The sequence below is a fragment of the Myodes glareolus genome, chromosome 7, assembly GCF_982192425.1.
Source record: "Myodes glareolus chromosome 7, mMyoGla1.1, whole genome shotgun sequence".
Taxonomy (NCBI): Eukaryota; Metazoa; Chordata; class Mammalia; order Rodentia; family Cricetidae; genus Myodes; species Myodes glareolus.
In genome coordinates, this window is record NC_142032.1 from 7,735,133 (window position 1) to 7,754,085 (window position 18,953).

At 37.3% G+C, this 18,953-nt stretch overlaps 1 protein-coding gene across 6 annotated transcripts in view; it reads right to left on the bottom strand.

Moving 5' to 3' along the window:
• The window catches only part of Shoc2 (SHOC2 leucine rich repeat scaffold protein), an 87,168-nt gene that overhangs the window by 32,006 nt on the left and 36,209 nt on the right, over positions 1-18,953 (bottom strand). For all 6 annotated transcript variants that reach the window (XM_087907807.1, XM_048423414.3, XM_085694089.2 and 3 more), the window contains exon 2: positions 8,044-8,978. In XM_087907807.1, the coding sequence (XP_087763933.1) occupies positions 8,044-8,746 (703 nt within the window). In that variant the 5' untranslated portion in view covers positions 8,747-8,978. The remainder of the gene's footprint in view (positions 1-8,043; positions 8,979-18,953) is intronic.

Genomic DNA, 18,953 nt, shown 5'->3' on the forward strand with positions numbered 1-18,953 from the left:
AACTTCCACTGATATAAAGAAAGGTGCACAACAAGCCTAAAAGGGATCAGCAACTAAATACAGCAAGTCAGATGAGATCAAGGAATATGACTAACTTTGGAGGCACTCCTTCTCACACTCAGTCAGCACTATGACATTTTAGACTTTTTTGCTCTCCTGCACATAAAAACAGCACCCCTGCCCTTTACCAACAGTCATCTCCCCAGTGAGTCCTAACAATTGGGATGACACACAGGATGAGCAGACTGGCTTTCACTTACACCCAAAGTTTCCTTGTTTGTTTCTGTACCGTAACAGTTCATTCTGTCACTGAGCAGCACCCACTATGGATGAACAGTTTACCCATGCACTTAATGAAGGACATTTCAGTTGCTTCCTATTTTTAGCAAAGATAAAAGGTGTTAATTAAGACATTCATGTATAAGTTTTTATGTGAACATAAATTTTAACCCATTTTATATATCTAGAAGCAGACATGGCTAAATATATTATTTTGGTGACATCATTTAACTTTGTAAGACAAGGACAACTGGCTTCTAAAGTGGCTGAACCATTTTACATTCCTATTAGTAATGGAAAAGAATCCTCATTTGAGTTAGAGATTATGAGTGGCTTTGATTTTAGACATTCTGATATGTGTAGAGATTATATTTTAAAAGAGGATCTCATAGGCTAATAATAAGGTCATTTTATGGGGGTGAGGGAAACCTAGTGGTGTGACAGTGTTTCTTCTCAAAAAGTTAAATATGTACTGTGGCAATTTATAATTTACACACAAAAGAAAAACTGTTAAAAGCAAAACATTGTAAACAAACAAAAAGTGCACAGCAGAACGCACATGTAATATACATATTATTATGTGTAAAGAAAAAAGCAAGTCCAGCCAAGTGGATTGTAAAAGGCTCGAATATACAAAATGAGCAAAAGCTATCTAGTATCACAAGAATAACAAGAAGGGATAAAAGTAAAAGAAATGGGGAAAAATCAAAGAAACAAAAAAGGACTAAATGTTATTTTTATACTATCTGTCAAGCAGGAATGCAAATACACATTCTCTAACTTCAGACAACATAGAAAAATAATACCACACAAAAAAGCATAGATACATTATGACTTACAATCCAATACAATCAAGTAAAATTAATGTATTTTTGTACAAGTCCAAGGTAATGACAGTGGCAGGCATCAATGGTTGGCACTGGTGTTCTGTTTAACTGACATGCTGATTACATGGTTTGCACACAATCACTGCACTGTATGTTAATGGTAGGTGCAATCTTCTGTAAATATTCTTCAGTAAAAGATAAATAAAAGCATGACATCAATTCTTTGAACATTTAATCTAAATCATGACTGGAAAACTACAAGCGGGTCTGGTCTTTAAAAGTTGCACAAATGAATACTCTTCAACATACTTTAGTGAGAAAGTATTTTATTCTACAGAACTTCTCTAAAGTAAAAAATAATTGTGTTTCAGGATCCTCAAAAAATCTTCTTTCACACATACTTATTTTTTGAATTGGACAGAGGTCTGGGGGGTTTATATGCTGCAAATTTTGGGACTGTTCTTTGTGATTTTTTCTCCTTCATGCTACTGAAGTTACTAACTCTCAATCTTGTCTTCTGTCTTCTTAGAACGTAAGGCATGGAAGGACCAAAAAAATCTGGCACCTATTAAATATAAAACTAAGGACTATGAACCATTTTGACCAGATAATGGAATATAAATTAAGGATTGTAAACTGACAGTTAATCAGAAAATTGTTCCAAAAGTCCATTTTTCTCAGAGAGGAAACCTAAGGGTCTACGGTAAGTCACTCCAACTATACAGAAACCAACAGAGTACTATAAGAGATACTGGGAGAAGTATAAGAGTATCAGTAACCAAAAGACTCAACCCCTAAAAGCAGAAAACATTAACAAGAAGATTTTTTATATTACAGCCATTATGGTTTATACTTACTTCTAATAATCACTGCAATACTTAATTTACTTAACATTTACTTAATTCACATAAGGAAGTAATTATCCCTTCCTTTGAGTGTACTGAACCAAGCAACATGCAAAATATGTTTAAAATGATGAGATGTGACATCTGTGATTACATTTCAAAAGACTGTTACCACTTTGCTATACTCTACTGATTTCTCAAAGCTCAAGTCACTTGCTGAAGCAAAGTCCCCTTGTCAGTTGATCCTGACAATGACACCTTGAACCTAAGTGTTTAGCCTTTCCGAAGTGGGCCTTCAGATGTCTATCCAATGCTCCAAAGCCTTGGCTAACTTGACTGAGAAACCTTTTGAAAAACAATCGTGAATTAGAAGTCAAGACAGTGATGAAACAAAAAACCCCTGAAATAACAAACTGTTGTTTTAAGATCTATGCTTTGATACTCAAGAGGTAATGAATAAAGGAATTACATGAAATTCATTTCTATTATGGCATTATTCATAAATCTGCCTGTGGAAAGTAATCTCATCAAAAGCCAGAGTCTAAGAAGACAGAGGACAAGATTGAGAGTTATTAACTTTAGTAGCATGAAGGAGAAAAATCACAAAGAATAGTCCCAAAATTTGCAGCATATAAACCCCTCAGACCTCTGTCCAATTCAAAAAATAAGTATGTGTGAAAAGAGATTTTTTGAGGAGCCTGAAAAGGAAACAAAAGTTGAAAGCAAAAACAGCAGATCAAACTTCTTACAGCTGCCAACTACTGTACCATTTTAGAACTTCAGCCCTGCCAAGCCAGAAGGATTAGAAGACAAAGTATCAAAAGAGCTGTATACCAGAGGAGTTTAAAAAAAAAAAAATCACAGCTCCAGACTAAGGATGCTTACTAGGCTTTTAAGGACATAACCAGGTCAAACCCCTCGGAGCTAAATCCAAATCTCTGTCAGGTTAAAACTACTTCAACAAAAGTTAACTGTGGGGCAAAACAAACTTTTAACGCTTATAAAGGGTGATAAGAGAAGTCATCCAAATCACCATACAGAACCCATTCAAACCATCGAAACAATCACTAGAAGTATGAAGCTCAATGGTTATAATGAACTAGAAAATGAACCTAGTATATAGGAAAATGATTCCTAGACAGTAGACAAGAGCCAAACATGACCATGTATGTTCTCTAAGACCAAGGAAAAGTTATAAGACTTCTGGTTGTCAAGTTACTACCCAGGAGTAAGTTACAAGTTTCAAAACAAGCAGGGAAGACCTACAGAGTCAAGACACCTGAAGTGCCTACAAGTTATTATAAGGCAGAATGTGAGAGATAATAGCACAAAAGTAATATTCATATAACCTGAAAGGAAGTCCCACCTAGAATTTGCCTAATCACCTTATAGAAAGCAACTGAGAAATGGTGAAAAGCAACCCAACAATTTCCAATCAGAGTGGCACATGGCTGGGAAATTCCCTTATATAAAACAGTCTATCTGTAAGAGTCCTCAGAAAAGTATATTGGGGATAACTTAGACCTAAACAAGAGGCAGTTGGCACCACTATAACAAAAGCTTAAAAGGAAAATGTAGTGATATTCCACTTGTATTTTAATAAATAAAGCTTGCTGAAGATAAGAATAAAACAGCTCACTGGTCAGACTTTACAGACCAGGCAGTGGTGACACACACCTTTAATCCCAATAGCCACACTTGTTTGCCACAGAAACCAGGCAGTAGTAGTGTATGCCTTTTCGTTTGTTTGTTTGTGTTTGTTTTTTGAGACAGGGTTTTGCTGTAGCTTTGGAGCCTGTCCTGGAACTAGCTCTTGTAGACCAGGTTGGCCTTAAACTCACAGAGATCCACCTGTCTCTGCCTCCCGAGTGCTGGGATTAAAGGTGTGTGCCACCACCGCTCGGCAGTAGTGTACGCCTTTAATCCCTAGAGACAGAATATAAAATGGGAGGAGACAGCTCTCAGCCAGTCTCAATCTGAGGATTCAGAGGCAGTATCACCGTTTCGGTCTAAGATAGAGGTAAGAGCCAGTAGCTGGATGTTTCGCTTTTTTTATCTTCAGGTTGAGCCCCAACATCTGTCTCTGAGTTTCTATTAGACATGGTACAGAAAACACAAAAGAATTGAAGTGATTCCAAAGCAACTGAACTGTATGTCAAAATACATCTAGTATTAGTTAAAGTAATACAACAAAATCTAGACCCAACAATGTTATAACAATGCTCTGACATCCAATTAAAATGCAATCAAGCATCCAGATATAGAAAGTATGACCTCTGATGAAGAAGCAAGAGATAACATACAACAAAAGTACTGAAAAGACTACTAAAAGTGAGCTCCACAAAAACAAGATATGGAACAAAAACATCCAAATGTAATATACAAACATTAAAAAAACAAAGGTTTAAAATAAAAATTGAATCAAATGGGATCAACTAACCAGTAGACTTAGAGAGATAGCAATCTGACCCTCCCTCCCCAAGGTTTACTGACTTATAGGCTCCTCCAAGCACCCTTTGACTGGGTAACATGCTCTCAGGGTGTGACTGTAATCTCTCTTCCACACTTCAGAAACTGACAACCTTAGTATTTCTCTGGTTCAAATACTGTTTTTACTTCTCTTATTGTCTCTTTTAACCATGATGGCAGCTTCTATCCTCCAGGTTTTAGTGAAAGACCTGACAATTGGGGAGCAGTTCACTTCCTAGTCTCTAAGATTTCTTACTGATCTCCAATTAATATGAGCTACTTAGTAGTACCTATAGCCCCTTTACTAAAAGGAATTTCTTAAGCAACACCTATGGCCTCTCTTTATTGATTTCCTTTTTCCTATAAAGTTATTTACTGGCATTTGTTAAAAAAAATACATGTAAGATTTTTAATAAATAATGCCTGGATCCATAAAAGCAATTCTATTGCTCCTGGCAAAACTAAAGAAATTAAAAAATTTCTTAAGGATTAAAGCTTACTATTTAAGGAAATACTGAAAATTAATACCAGAATGTTAAAGGATACTAAAAAAAAATTATAAAAGTATTAGCATATTAAACTGAGATATAAAATGGCAAAATAGTTTTTTAAAAAGTAAACACTGGACTTCAGGAAATTCAATTCAAGCTGTATACATTGAAGGCCCAAGATTTATAATCTAAAAATTTCAAAAAAAAGTACACATCAGAAACAGTTAAAAAATACTAAGTTCATTTAATTTGTTAAATAAAGTCACTGATTCTGTTTATTTTTGTATTATGTATGAACAAGTTATACATTATTTGATCAGTATATAAATGAACAAATTATTAGATATTGGCAACATACCACTTGACTTGGATAAACTATACCTCTGACAAGAGCTATAAATTGACTGTGTTTTCAATAAATGTTATGTGAAGCAGGTAAAAAAAAATTACTGACTTTACTTTCTCCCCACATATCCTTGTGACGGTTGTTTTGTTTTGTTTCAGGTGATGGAAGCCACAAGACAACGCTGTGCAACCTTTCTCGTCAGGCAGCACCCGGGGTCTGTGAGAAGGGCTTCTTGGGGACCTGAGGCTCACTTGTCAGGCTAGGCTGCTGCTCCCTGGGCTCACGCACCTGCACATCTTTGCCTCCTCAGCACTGAAACCGTAAGCCAGGGCATTATGTGAGTACAAGGGCATCTTCCCGCCCTTGAGAGTTGATTATAAATCCAAAAATGATCGTGGTCTTCAAAAGGCATACTCTTTAATAATTAGATTATCCCACAAGCAAAATAGTCCTTCTGACAATCAACACATGAAATTGTATACTATATAAATACGTAACATTTTACTTACTATAATACAACACATGAAATTGTATACTATATAAATACGTAACATTTTACTTACTATAATACAACATATGAAATTGTATACTATATAAATATGTAACATTTTACTATAATACAGAAAAATACTTTCATAAACATTCTAACCTAGCTGTTTTAATATAAAAAAACTTTTGAAATTGTAATTTAATAAATTACTTTAAAAAATTCTAAACCAAACATGCTCAGGAGAGAAAAGAAATCATAAGACAAAAATGGTATGTATCTCTAGTTTCAAAGCATTTCACAGCCTTCCTAGAAAAATAAAACTGTAGAACTTCACTGTCCAGAGCATCCTGAACTAACCGCTTTAACATACCTCCAGTTAGAGACTGTTCAAAACCATGTCTTTAACTGGGAGCTCAAAGGAACCAATGAGAAAAGTTAAGGGAGTAATTATTTGCTATTTCTCTCTAAAGACAGAAGTTCTTGACTGCTTTTTGTACAATAAAGAGCCCATTTCAAAATTAAAAATGAGAAGAGTATCAGGTACAAAGAAACTCAATACAAAAGGCTAACTGTGGTGCCTATTAGCACACCAAGGTGAATGCTCACCTTCAGCTGCAGTGCCCCAGCTCGGCTCCACTCTTCTCACCTGCCCTAACATTAAACAGCTCCAGTTCATATGCTTCCCCTCCCCTAGCTTTTCATTCCTATAGAACATTCTGCTTTGGCTTGGTTTGAGACAGGGTCCACTATGTGGCCCAGAACCTCCAATGGGCAATGCCTCCTAACTGCTGAGCTTACAGATGTGCAGCACCATGCCCAGAAAAAATGTATTTCTTCAGTTCCAGATATTTGATAGCAATGCTCTGGAAGAAAATCTGAAGAAAGAAAACCTGTGAATTAATTGAACTTCGGGGACCATGCATAACACAAACACCAAACAATGAGAATACAGATAAAGAATGCTTTATATTTCTAGAGAGAAATCAGCATTTCATTTTCCAACAGCCTTAACATCTGTGGACAAGGAGCTATATGAACAAATTAAATTCTGACTGAAGCTAATACTAAAGTCACTCAGCAGCCACTTTCCTATAGAAGACATGGAATGAAGCATTTTCACCCACTGACTTTTTTGAGACGATTTTAATAACTCAGGAGTGAGTCACACCATGTATGCACATTACTTTAAAATATCTATATTGGATTTTCTAAATATATTTAGAGAAAAAATAAATTTTCTTTATTATTATAGTATTTTAGTTTCATGGATATACCTTTTGAATGCTGACTGCTCATATCCTCATGTCTTTACCGACCTGTACATCCTCCCCTTTCCTTCAAATCCCTCTCATGCAGCCTTGTCTACTTGCTTTTTTTTCCCCTTTTCTTTCTTTCTTTCTTTCTTTCTTTCTTTCTTTCTTTCTTTCTTTCTTTCTTTTTTGTGACCCACAAAGATTAACCAGGGCCATCTGTGTGACCACGGGTTTGGAGCTGTCCACTGGAGCCTGGGGGACATAGCAGAGACTACACAACTAAAAACAGTGATTCCTTCTTTCCCAGGATCTATGGGAGCCTGGTGAACCTGACCTGCTTCCTTGACTAATTGACAGTACTGGCCTTGGCTGGGCCCAGTAGGAAAACTGTAGTTGATGTGAGTTACAACAGCTGTATCCACTATAGGGAATGGGTTTTCATAGCCCTTCACCCTATCTTCTGGTTCTTAGAGACTTCCTGTCCCCAATTCTGTAATGTTCACTGAGTTTTAAGACAGGTGATTAGAGCGATCTGTTTAGCGTTGGGTACTGGGTACATGTAAGTGCTTTATTTTCTACATCTTGAGCAATCAAGAGACTCTGTAGGCTCCTGTGGTGTTATCAACAGGAATGGCCCCCAAAAGCCCATAGACTTAAATGCGTGGTACGGATTTGAATAAACATTTTTCAGACAAAGTTACAATAGGAAAGTGAGACAATATAGCTGATATAAATACAACTATAAAGATACTTAAAAATCAGGTGTTAAGATAGTAACTTAAAAATTAAGCCAGCCTCTTTTAAATTCATTTTTCTTCAATGAAAAAGCAGATTCACCTGTCTAAAGTCTAATTATATTTGTTTTGTAACTCACTTAAGTCAATAAAATAATCTCAAGTTGTATCTACTAATATATAATAAACTGTAAATAAAGATATATAAATAAGATGCTTTCAGACATTTGAAAATCTTCTAATATGGAAAGCATTCAACACAATTACTTAGCTAACAAATACTACAAATAACCACCCAGACCATCTCACCAATTTCAGCGGGAAGCTGTTTGATTTTGTTCTCCCGGATGCTGAGCATGCTGAGCTTCGGCAGGTTTCTGATGTCCTTTTCCACAGTAGTAATACGATTAAAGCGAAGGTACAGAGTAGTGAGGGAGTCTAGCCTATACACCACTGAAGGAATCTCTCTCAGTTTATTATGTCGTAAATCAAGCATCCGCAGCTTCTTCAAGTTATCAAGAGAGTCAGGCAAACTAGTGAGCGAATTCTCACTGAGAGCCAGTGTCATGAGATTTACTAGACACCCCACCTCTGCTGGAAGGGACTGCAATTTGTTACTGTATAAATAAAGTTCTGTTAGTTGAGTCAACTCTTTAATTGATGGTGGCAGTATATGTATAGACCTCTTGGATAAGTCCAAGCGCATTGAGTTCTCTTCCCGGCATTTGTTAAGCTCCTTAATTACCTCAGCGTTACTGGATTTCTTTCTAGTCCCAGGTGCTGGATTTGGCCTTTTGATAGTATTGTCAACTGAAAAAGCCACCCCTGGTTGGGCAGCACTGGAATCCTTCTTTCCATCTTTGGCATCTTTCCCTTTGGTTTTAGGTTCTTTTTCTTTGCTTTCTTTCCCAAAACCTCCAGAGGCTTTTGCCTCTTTTTCTCTTTCCTTGGCAGATGGCACTTTGGGATCTTTCTCTTTAGAGTCTTTTTCTTTGCCTAAACTACTACTCATGGTGACTCAAGCCTAAACAAAACACTACATCAACTCCTTTTATTTGCCAGCAATCCAAATCAAAGATGAAGAGACAAAGATCCTATACAGTCAAAAGAGCATTGGCATGAGGTGATCGGCTTGGAGTTGCATCCATCTGTTACATGTTGGCTCTAAAAGCGCTATGCCCATTTCTGATAACTCATTCCAACTGGTAAAATGGTGCTGATCAGTCAGTGATTCATTGAAATTCCTGAAAAACAACAAAGACAGCAGTAAATTACCTTAGGTTATAATTTACATTATGTAAAGTCTAAGTAATCATTGTGGGATTTCCCAGTTTCCTTATATCTTATACATTATTCAAGTCCATCTATCAGGAAACATCCCCTGCAAACTACAAAAGCTAAACGCATAAGACCTCCCTCCACAGAACTTACGTATATTAAATGACTAAGTATTTTAAAGTCCTTGGAACAGTGCTTACACAAAGAAAGTGCTTAATTATTAGCTATTGTGATTTGGCCTACTTTTGAGCTCTCAAAACTTTGTATCAAGCTGGCGGTGGTGGTGCGCACCTTTAATCCCAGCATTAGGGAGGCAGAGGCAGGTGGAACTTTGTGAGTTTGAGGCCAGCCTGGTCCACAAGAGCTAGTTCCAGAACAGCCACCAAAGCTACAGAAAAACCCTGTCTCAAAATAAATAAATAAATAAATAAAAAATAATAAAATAAAAAAAAATGTATCATAGTTAACTTGGATTCATTTTTTTTTACCTTTTCCTATGAGAATGTATAGGAATAAATTGTTATCCCCAACTAAACAGACACAGAAGCTAAATACCTCTTAGCTTTTTAATCTTTAGAGTGATGACAGATCAAGAATTCAAATCAGGTAGTACATATCCATAGTCTGTATTTAACAAATACACTGACTCTGTTTTACCTACACTACTAATCAAATGGCTTTAGATAACAGGAAAGACCTCGAAGCTGACACAGACTAAGGAGCAGTAAAGAACAAGTACAAAATGAGTGGAGATTTGTAAGGGGAAAAGAGGAGAAAGCTCAGGTGCAAGAGTCTTAATAGGCATATTGGTTGATTCTGATACACGGAGATATGAGGACAACCTTTGGAAAACAGTAACTAAAAGTAATATTTTAGGAACTAAAAATGAAAAACTTATGGCACGAGAATCTTTTAGATATAAAAGGGGCTGGGGAGATGGCTCAGTATGTTAAGTGCCTGTTAAACAATCATACACACGTGAGTTTAATCCCCAGCAACCATGTCAAAGACAGGCATGATTGTGTACACTTGTAATCCCAGAGCTGGACAAGGAACCTCTAAGACTTGATAGTCAGCCAGCATAATCTCATTGGTCAGTCCTAACTCCAGTGAGAGCCTGTCTCCAAAACCAAGGTGGATTTGTGGCTGCTTAGGAACAATTGACCTTTGTCATGTACACACACACAGTTTTGTAGTTTAAAATAATTCTTATTTTGTAACTAATTCTTATCATTGGTAATATTGTTGGTACTATTGCTTAAAACTTAAATTACAACATCTTATCTGATTAAGAGACTTTTACTAAAAGTTCATCAAGTAGAAGTAGACAAATGGAGAATATTTTTTAAAAATTTTCTTTTAGGGTGGGATTACAGTTTGGTGGTACAGCCCTTGTCTAGTACAAATGACAGCCCTAAGGTAAATCTCTTGCAAGGTGAGGGGTGGGGGGAGGGGCCCTAGGTGGTGTTGGAGGTATAAATGGGATATAGGCTTCAATCACATAACTTTATGGTTTAGGCAACCAAAGCACAAGTGCCAACTACTGGTAAGATAGCATATTAATGTCAGATTAGTGACATAAAATACATCATTTTAGGAAAAAAAATAAACCAACATCAATGCATTCTTTAATTTACAAGGCTAGAGTGGCAAAGTAGAATATTATGGGATGTAGAGAAATAGGGAAGTTCTACCCATAATAAAGAATTGGCTTGGTTTGCACAGGGCAGTGAAAAGATAAAAGCTCTGCTGCAGCCAAATGCATAGATTGGACGGGGTATATGACCTCAACATAAAATTGTAGACTATGAGAATACACTGACAAATTTGGTGCTGCAATTAAATAAATATATCATCGTTTGCTAGCACATCAGGAAAAGCCTAACTCCCATTAGCTCATACCACTTTAAAACATGAAGAACACTTACTAAACCATGTAATAGTGAATAACTAGAAATATAAACAGCCAGAAAAAAATTCCCTTAAAGATATCAAGGAAAAGACAGACAAAAACGGAAAGATATTGATAAATCCCTTAAAGAAAACCAAGAAAGCCAAGAAAAAAACAATCAAACAGGTGAAAGAAACAGTTCAAGAGTTGAAAACTGAAATACAGACAATAAAAAAAAAAGAGGAAATTCTGGAAATGGAAAATCTGGGCAAATGAATAGGAACTACAGATGCAAGCATAACCAACAGAACGCAAGAGATGGAAGACAGAATCTCAGGCACCGAAGATAAGAATGGAAGAAATAGATGCATCAGTCAAAGAAAATGTTAAATCCAACAAAGTCTTAACACAAACATGCAGGAAGTCTGAGACACTGTGAAAAGACCAAACCTAAAAATAAAAGGAATAAAAGGAGAATACCAGTTCAAAGGTACAGAAAGTATATTCAACAAAATCATAGCAGAAAACTTTCCCAACCTAAAGAAAGACATGCCAATAAAGGTACAAGAAGCTCACAGAACATCAAAGGGACTGTACAATAAAAAAAATTACCTCGCCATATAATAATCAAAACACAAAACATACAGAATAAAGAATATTCAGAGCTGCAAAGGAAAAAGACAAAGTAACATATAAAGGCAGACCCATCAGAATAACACTCAACTTCTCAAGGAAGACTCTGAAAGCCTAGACAGACATTATACAGACACTAAGAGGCCAACAATGCAAGCCCAGGCTACTATAACCAGCTAAACTTTCAATCACCATAGATGGAGAAAACAAGATATTCCACAACAAAACCAAATTTAACAATACCTATCCACAAATCCAGGCCTGCAGAAATTACTAAAAGGAAAACCCCAACCCAAGAATTCATCTGCACCAACGAAAACACAGGCAATAGATATTCCCACACCAGTAAATCCCAAAGAAGGTAAACACACACACACACACACACACACACTATCACCAACAATAACAAAACCAAAAACAATCACTGGTCATTAATATGCCTTAATATCAATGAACTCAATTCACCTATAAAAAGACACAGGCTAACAGAATGAATACGAAAACAAGAGCCATCCTTCTGCTGCATACAAGAAACACCTCAACTACAGGGACAGACCTCAGAGTAAAGGGTTAGTAAAAGATTTTCCAGTGAAATAAACCTAAGAAACAAGCTCGTGTGTTGTAGCTATCTTAGTATCTTAAAAAAAAATAGATTTCAAACTAAAATTAATCAAAAAAAGATGAAGAAGGACATTTCATATTCATTACAGGAAAAATAATCAGGATGAAGCCTCAATTCTGAACATGTATGTCCCAAATATGAGGACACAGACATTTGTAAATGCAGCATTACTAAAGATTAAATCATATATCAAACCCCACAAACTAACAGTGGGAGACTTCAGCATCCCACTCTCACCAGTGGACAGGTCTGACAGACAGAAACATAACAGAAAAATAAGGGAACTGACAGACATCATAACTAAAATGGGTTTAACAGATTTATAGAACATCTCACCCAAACACAAAAGAATATACCTTCTTCTCAGCACATCATGGAACCTTCTCTAAAACTGTTCATATACTCAATCACAAGGCAAATCTTAACAGATAGAAAAAAAAATTGAAATCTTATCAGACCAGCATGGCTTAAAGTTAGAATAAAAACAACACAAATTACAGAAAGCCTAAGAACTCATGGAACCTGAATAATGCTCAACTGAATCACCCCCAGGTCAAGGAAGAAATAAAGAAAGAAATTAAAGACTTCCTAGAATCCAATGAAGACACACAAAAACTTATGGGATACTATGAAAGCACTGCTAAGAGAAAAGTGTTTGTAACACTAAGCGACTACATAATGAAACGAAGAAATCTCATGCTAGCATCTTAACAGCACACCTGAAAGTTATAAAACAAAAAAGAAGCAAACTTACTCAGGAGGAGTACATGCTAGGAAATAAACAAATTGAGGGCTAAAATCAATAAAATAGAAATAAAAAGGACAATACAAAGAATCAATGAAATAAAGAGTTGGTTCTTTGAGAAAAATAAACAAGATAAACAAATCCTTATCCAAACTAACCAAAAGGCAGAGAGAAAATATCCAAATTAACAAAACCAGAAATGAAAAGGGTACCAAAACAACAGACACTGAGGGAAATCAGAGAATCATTATGTCATATTTCAAAAACCTATACATCACAAAATTGGAAAATCTGAAAAAGAAGTGGATAGATACCACATACCAAAAGTAAATTAAGACCAGATAAACAACTTAAATAGACATATAATCCCTAAGGAAACAGAAGTGGTCATTAAGTCTCCCAAACAAAAAAAAAAACAAAAAAACAAAAAAACAAAAACAAAAACAAAAAAAAAAGCAGAGCCAGATGGTTTCAGTGCGGAATTCTACCAGAATTTCAAAGAAAAGCTAATACCAACACTCCTCAAATTGTTTCACACAATAGAAACAGAAGGAACTTACCAAACTTTTTTTGAGGCTACCGTTACCCTGATACCCAAGCCACATAAAGATGCAACAAAGAAAGGGAATTACAGACCAATCTCCCTCATGAACATTGATGAAAAAATATTCAATAAATACTGGCAAACCAAATCCAAGAATGTGGAGGGCCGGACCACATTCTCCATTGCTTCTAGGAACAAAGGTAGAGATTGACCTCTGTGACCCCAAGGTGTGGCGGTACACGCCTTTAGTCCTGTTGCCTGGGCAGCAGAGGCAGATTGACCTCTGTGACCTCAAGGCGTGGTAGTATACGCCTTTGGTCCCAATGCCTGGGAGGCAGAGACAAGCAGATCTCTGTGAGTTCAAGGTGATATAGCACACGCCTTTAATCCCAGCGCACGTGCTTGGTAACTCTCTACCACTGCGTCCCTGCCTACTCCCGAGGCATCATCTGGGATAATGGGCAGTGAACCAATCAAAGAGTGACACGTCCAAAGCAGGGTCTGTTTCCTATATAAGGGATGGGTTCCATCTTATCTGTGTCTCCGCCATGTTAGCTGATGCCCGCTCTCCCAAGGGGCATTAAAGCTTTACTGCAGAAGTATCCTATGTGTACCGCGTGGTTCTTGCTGGCGAGACGGTAGCGCGGGACACAAGAACACATCAAAAAAGTCATCCACCATGATCAAGTAGGCTTCATCCCAGAGATGCAGGGATGGTTCAACACATAAAAACCTGTAAATGTAATTCACCATATAAACAAACTGGAAGAAAAAAACCACATGATCATTTCACCACATGATCATTTCATTATATGCTTAAAAAAAAAAAAAAGCCCTTGACAAAATCCAACACCCCTTCACGATAAAGGTCTTTGAGAGATCAGGGATGCAAGAAACATACCTAAACATAATAAAGGCAATCTACATCAAGTCATCAGCTAACATAATATTAAATGAAGAGAAACTCAAAGCGATTCCACTAAAATCAGGGACAAGACAAGGCTGTCCACTATCTCCAGATCTATTCAATATAGTGCTTGAAGTTCTAGTTAGAGCAATAAGACAATAATAATAATAATAATAATAATAATAAGATCAAGGGGATACAAGTTGAAAAGGAAGAAATCAAACTTCCACTATTTGCAGATGATATGATAGTATACATAAGTGACCCCCAAAATTCTACCAGGGAACTCCTACAGCTAATAAACACCTTCAGTAATGTGGCTGAATACAAGATCAACTAAAAAGAGAAAAATCAGTAGTTCTCTTACATACAAATGATAAACAGGCTGAGACAGAAATCAGAGAAACAACAGCTTTTACAATAGCCACAAATGATATAAAATATCTTGGGAAAACTCTAACCAAACAAGGGAAAGACCTGTATGACAAGAACTTTAAGTCTTTGAAAGAAATTGAAGAAGATACCAGAAAATGGAAAGATCGCTCATGCTCTGGGATAGGTAGGATCAAAATAATAAAAATGGCAATCCTACCAAAAGCAATCTATAGAATTGATACAATTCACAATTCTTCACAGACCTTGAAAGAACAATATTCAACTTCATACAGAAAAATAAAAAACCCAGGATAGCTAAAATAATCCTGCACAATACAGGAACTCTGAAGGCATCACCATCCCTGACTTCAGATTCTATTATAGAGCTGAATTATATATATATATATAATATATATATATAGAATATAGAACTCTATTATAGAAAATGGCTTAGAATTGACATGAAAACAGACACATGGATAAATGGAATCAAATTGAAGACCCTGACATTAATCCACACACATATGAACACCTGAAATTTGACAAAGAAACCAAAAATATACAATGGAAAAAAGAAAGTATCTTCAATAGTGCTGGCATAACTGAATGCCAGCATGCAAAAGAATGCAAATAGATCCATATCTATTGCCCTGCACGAAACTCATGACGAAGTGGATCAAAGACCTCAACATAAATCCAGCCACACTGAACCTCACAGAAGAGAAAGTGGGAAGTGGTCTTGAACGCAATGGCACAGGAAACCACTTCCTAAATATAACACCAGTAGTGCAGACACTGAGATCAACAATTAATAAATGGAACCTCCTGAAACTAAAAGGTTTCTATAGGCAAAGGACAGTAAATAAGACAAAATAGCAGTCTACAGATTGGAAAAAGGACTTTACCAACCTCTTATCTGACAGAGGGCTGATCTCCAAAATAAAGAAACTAGACATCAAAATACCAAATAATCCAATTAAAAAATAGGGTACAGATCTAAACAGAGAACTCAACAGAGAAATCTAAAATGGCTGAAAGATATTTTAAAAAGTCCTCAACATCCTTAGACATCAGGGAAACGCAACCAAAGCAACTCTGAGATACCAATATCAAAAACACCAATGATAACTTATGCTGGAGAGGATGCGGAGTAAGGGAAATACTCCTCCACTACTGGTGGGAGTGCAAACTTGTTCAGTAGCTTTATTCTTTATAGTCAGAACCTGGAAACAACCTAGATGCCCCTCAACCCGAAAATGGATAAAGAAAATGTGAAACATTTATACAATGGCGTATTAACTCAGCAGTAAAATATCAACATTATGAAATTTGTAGGCAAATGAATGGAACTAGAAAAAAAACAACCTGAGTGAGATAAACCAGACCAATATGTTATGTACTCACTCATAAGTGGGTATTAGACATAAAGCAAAGAATAACCAGCCTATAGTCCACAACTCCAGACAAGTTAGGTAACAGGGAGTGTAGGCAGAGGCTGCTTGTTCGATACCAGCAGCCCAGACCCGAAATAATCCCACAGAAACTGTATTAATTAAAACACTGTTTGGCCTATAAACTCGGGCTTCTTATTAACTAACTCTTACATCTTAATTTAACACATTCCTATCATTTTATATTTTACCATGAGGCTCGTGGTTTAACAGTAAGGTTCCAGGGCGACAATCTCCTTCAGCAGCTATGTGACATCTCCCTGACTCTGCCTACTTTCTCTCTAAATCTCTTTTCGGATTTCCCATCTGGTTTTACTCTAATAAGCCATTGGCTGAAACAGCTTCTTTAAGAACCAATGGTAATAAAAACATATTTGTAGCATACAGAGGGAAATCCCACATCAAAGGAGGACCCTAAGAGGGACGCATGAACCACCCTGGGAAGGGGAAATAGATGAGATCTCCTGAGTAAACTGAGGGTGGGGGGCTATGGGAGAAGGGATGAGGGAACCGGATGGATGAGTTGTGGGAGGAACAGAGAGGAAGAGCAAGGAAAGATGCCTTGATATAGGGAGCCTATATGGTGTTAGGGAGAAAACAGGTGCTAGGAAAATTCCCAGGAATTCACAAGGATGACACCAGCTAAGACTCCTAGCAAAAGTTGAGAGGTGCGTATACTGGCCTTCTCCTGTAAGCAGAATAATGACTACCCTAACTGTCATCATTGAACCTCCATCCAGTAACTGATGGAAGCAGATGCAGAGGCCCACAGCCAAGCACTGGGTTGAGCTCCAGGAGTCCAGTTGAAGAGAGGGAGGAGGGATTAAATGAGCAAGGGGAATGGGTCAAGATCATGATGGTAAAATTCAAATAGATAGCTGATCCAAGCTCATGAGACCTCACAAACTCTGGACCAACATCTGGGGAGCCCACATGGGACCGAACTAGGCCCTCTGCATGTGACAGTTGTGAGGCTTGGACTGCTTGTGGAGCCCCTGGCAGTGAGACCATCCCTAGTGCATGAGCTAGCTTTTTGGCTATGGTGGGATACCATGCTCAGCCTAGATTGGGGGAGGGGGGGCACAGGGGAGGGACAGGCTTGGCCCTGCCACAACTTGATGTGCCAGGCTTAGTTACCTCCCCATGGGAGGCCTTACCCTTTCTGGGGAATTGGAGGGATTGGTAAGTGGTTGGTACGTAAAATGAATAAAAAATTTAAAATAAAAAAGAATAAAATATTTCGGGAAAAGGAAAATGTTCCAACAAATAACTATACACACTCTTGAAAGCAAACATTTAAAAAGTTTCAGAATAAAAGATACAAGAAAATAATCAAAAAAAGTCACAACTACAAACTTAATAAATGAAAACTATAAAACTCACTGAACTGGTCAATTCAAGAAAGCTTAATAAAATCACAACAAAGATTCCTAAAACGCAACACTTCAAAGAAGCATAGGCGCTGTATAAAAACAAAACAGCTAGTGTTATGTTCTCACAGGCCAAAGGCAGAGAAAAGGAATATAGAGCTAAAATTCATATCTGAGATTTGAAAGAAAATAAACCTATAGAGAGAAAATACTGAAAAAACTCTGTCAAATCAAGAAATTCAAAGAAATCTATCCATAAACATGAAAATCACATTTACCAGCCAGTGCAAACCTTACAGTACAACAATGACTTGAGTAGCAGTGAACTTTTTCATCAGAAATAACACTGACCAAAATTAAGTTGAAAAAACTTTCAAGTGTTACAAGACAGTCCTGGAAACCAGGATAGCACACTCGGAAACAGTCTCCAGAAATATAAATAAAATGAAAACACACTCAGATGAAGCAAACTTAAGAGAATTATAGACTACAACTTAGACCATAAAAAAGGAAAGACACAGGTAGGCTACCCACAAACCTCTTCCACACTGTTCCCCCAGACCGAATTCTCAGGGTGAACCCAAACAGAACACCAGCTGTAACCTCCCCCAACCCCTCCACACCTCCTGTGGATCACACAAACCATCCACCCTCTGGCCTCCCCACCCAGCCTTACAGCTTATCCTGACCCCCACCTTGATCCAACACCCCCTGTTCAACCACAGGCCACACCTGCCTGAACCAGGCTGCTTGCTGATTGGTTATCCCAAATCCAATCCTTAGGGTCACCCCTAGTGCTGCAACAGGCCATTTTCCCCACCCCGGCCTCCCCTTTTCCCAGCCTCCAACACTAGCAAGCATTCCTTGTGATCACACCAGCATAACAGGCCAGTAAAACAGGCAACCCACAGTCAACACACTCTGAATTCAGAGAGAAAACAGAAACCAAGAAATAAAACGCCCACCTAACAAAGACAAACCCAAAAATCAATACCTCCTAGACCTATAAATCACCCAAAACCCAGACACCCAGGTGCCAGCACAAGAACACAACAGTCAGGGTAATATGTCTCCTCCAGAGCCTAGCTAGCCTAACACAGAAGGTCCTGAATATCCCAACAGAGCTGAAGCACCAGAAAAAGACCTTAAAACCTAGAGGTCCTAAAAAAGAAAACAAATCCCTTAAGAAAGCCAAGAAAAAACAAAGAATTGAAAGAAAAAGAATAAAACTGTTCGTGACCTGAAAATAGAAATAGAAGCAAAAAACAAAACACAAATTGAGGTCTTCTGGAAATGATAACTGTAGGAATGTGAAGAGGCAAGTTTCACCAATAGAATACGAGAGATAGAAGATAGACTCTCAGGCCCTGAAGATATAATAGAAGAAATGGATAAATCAGTCA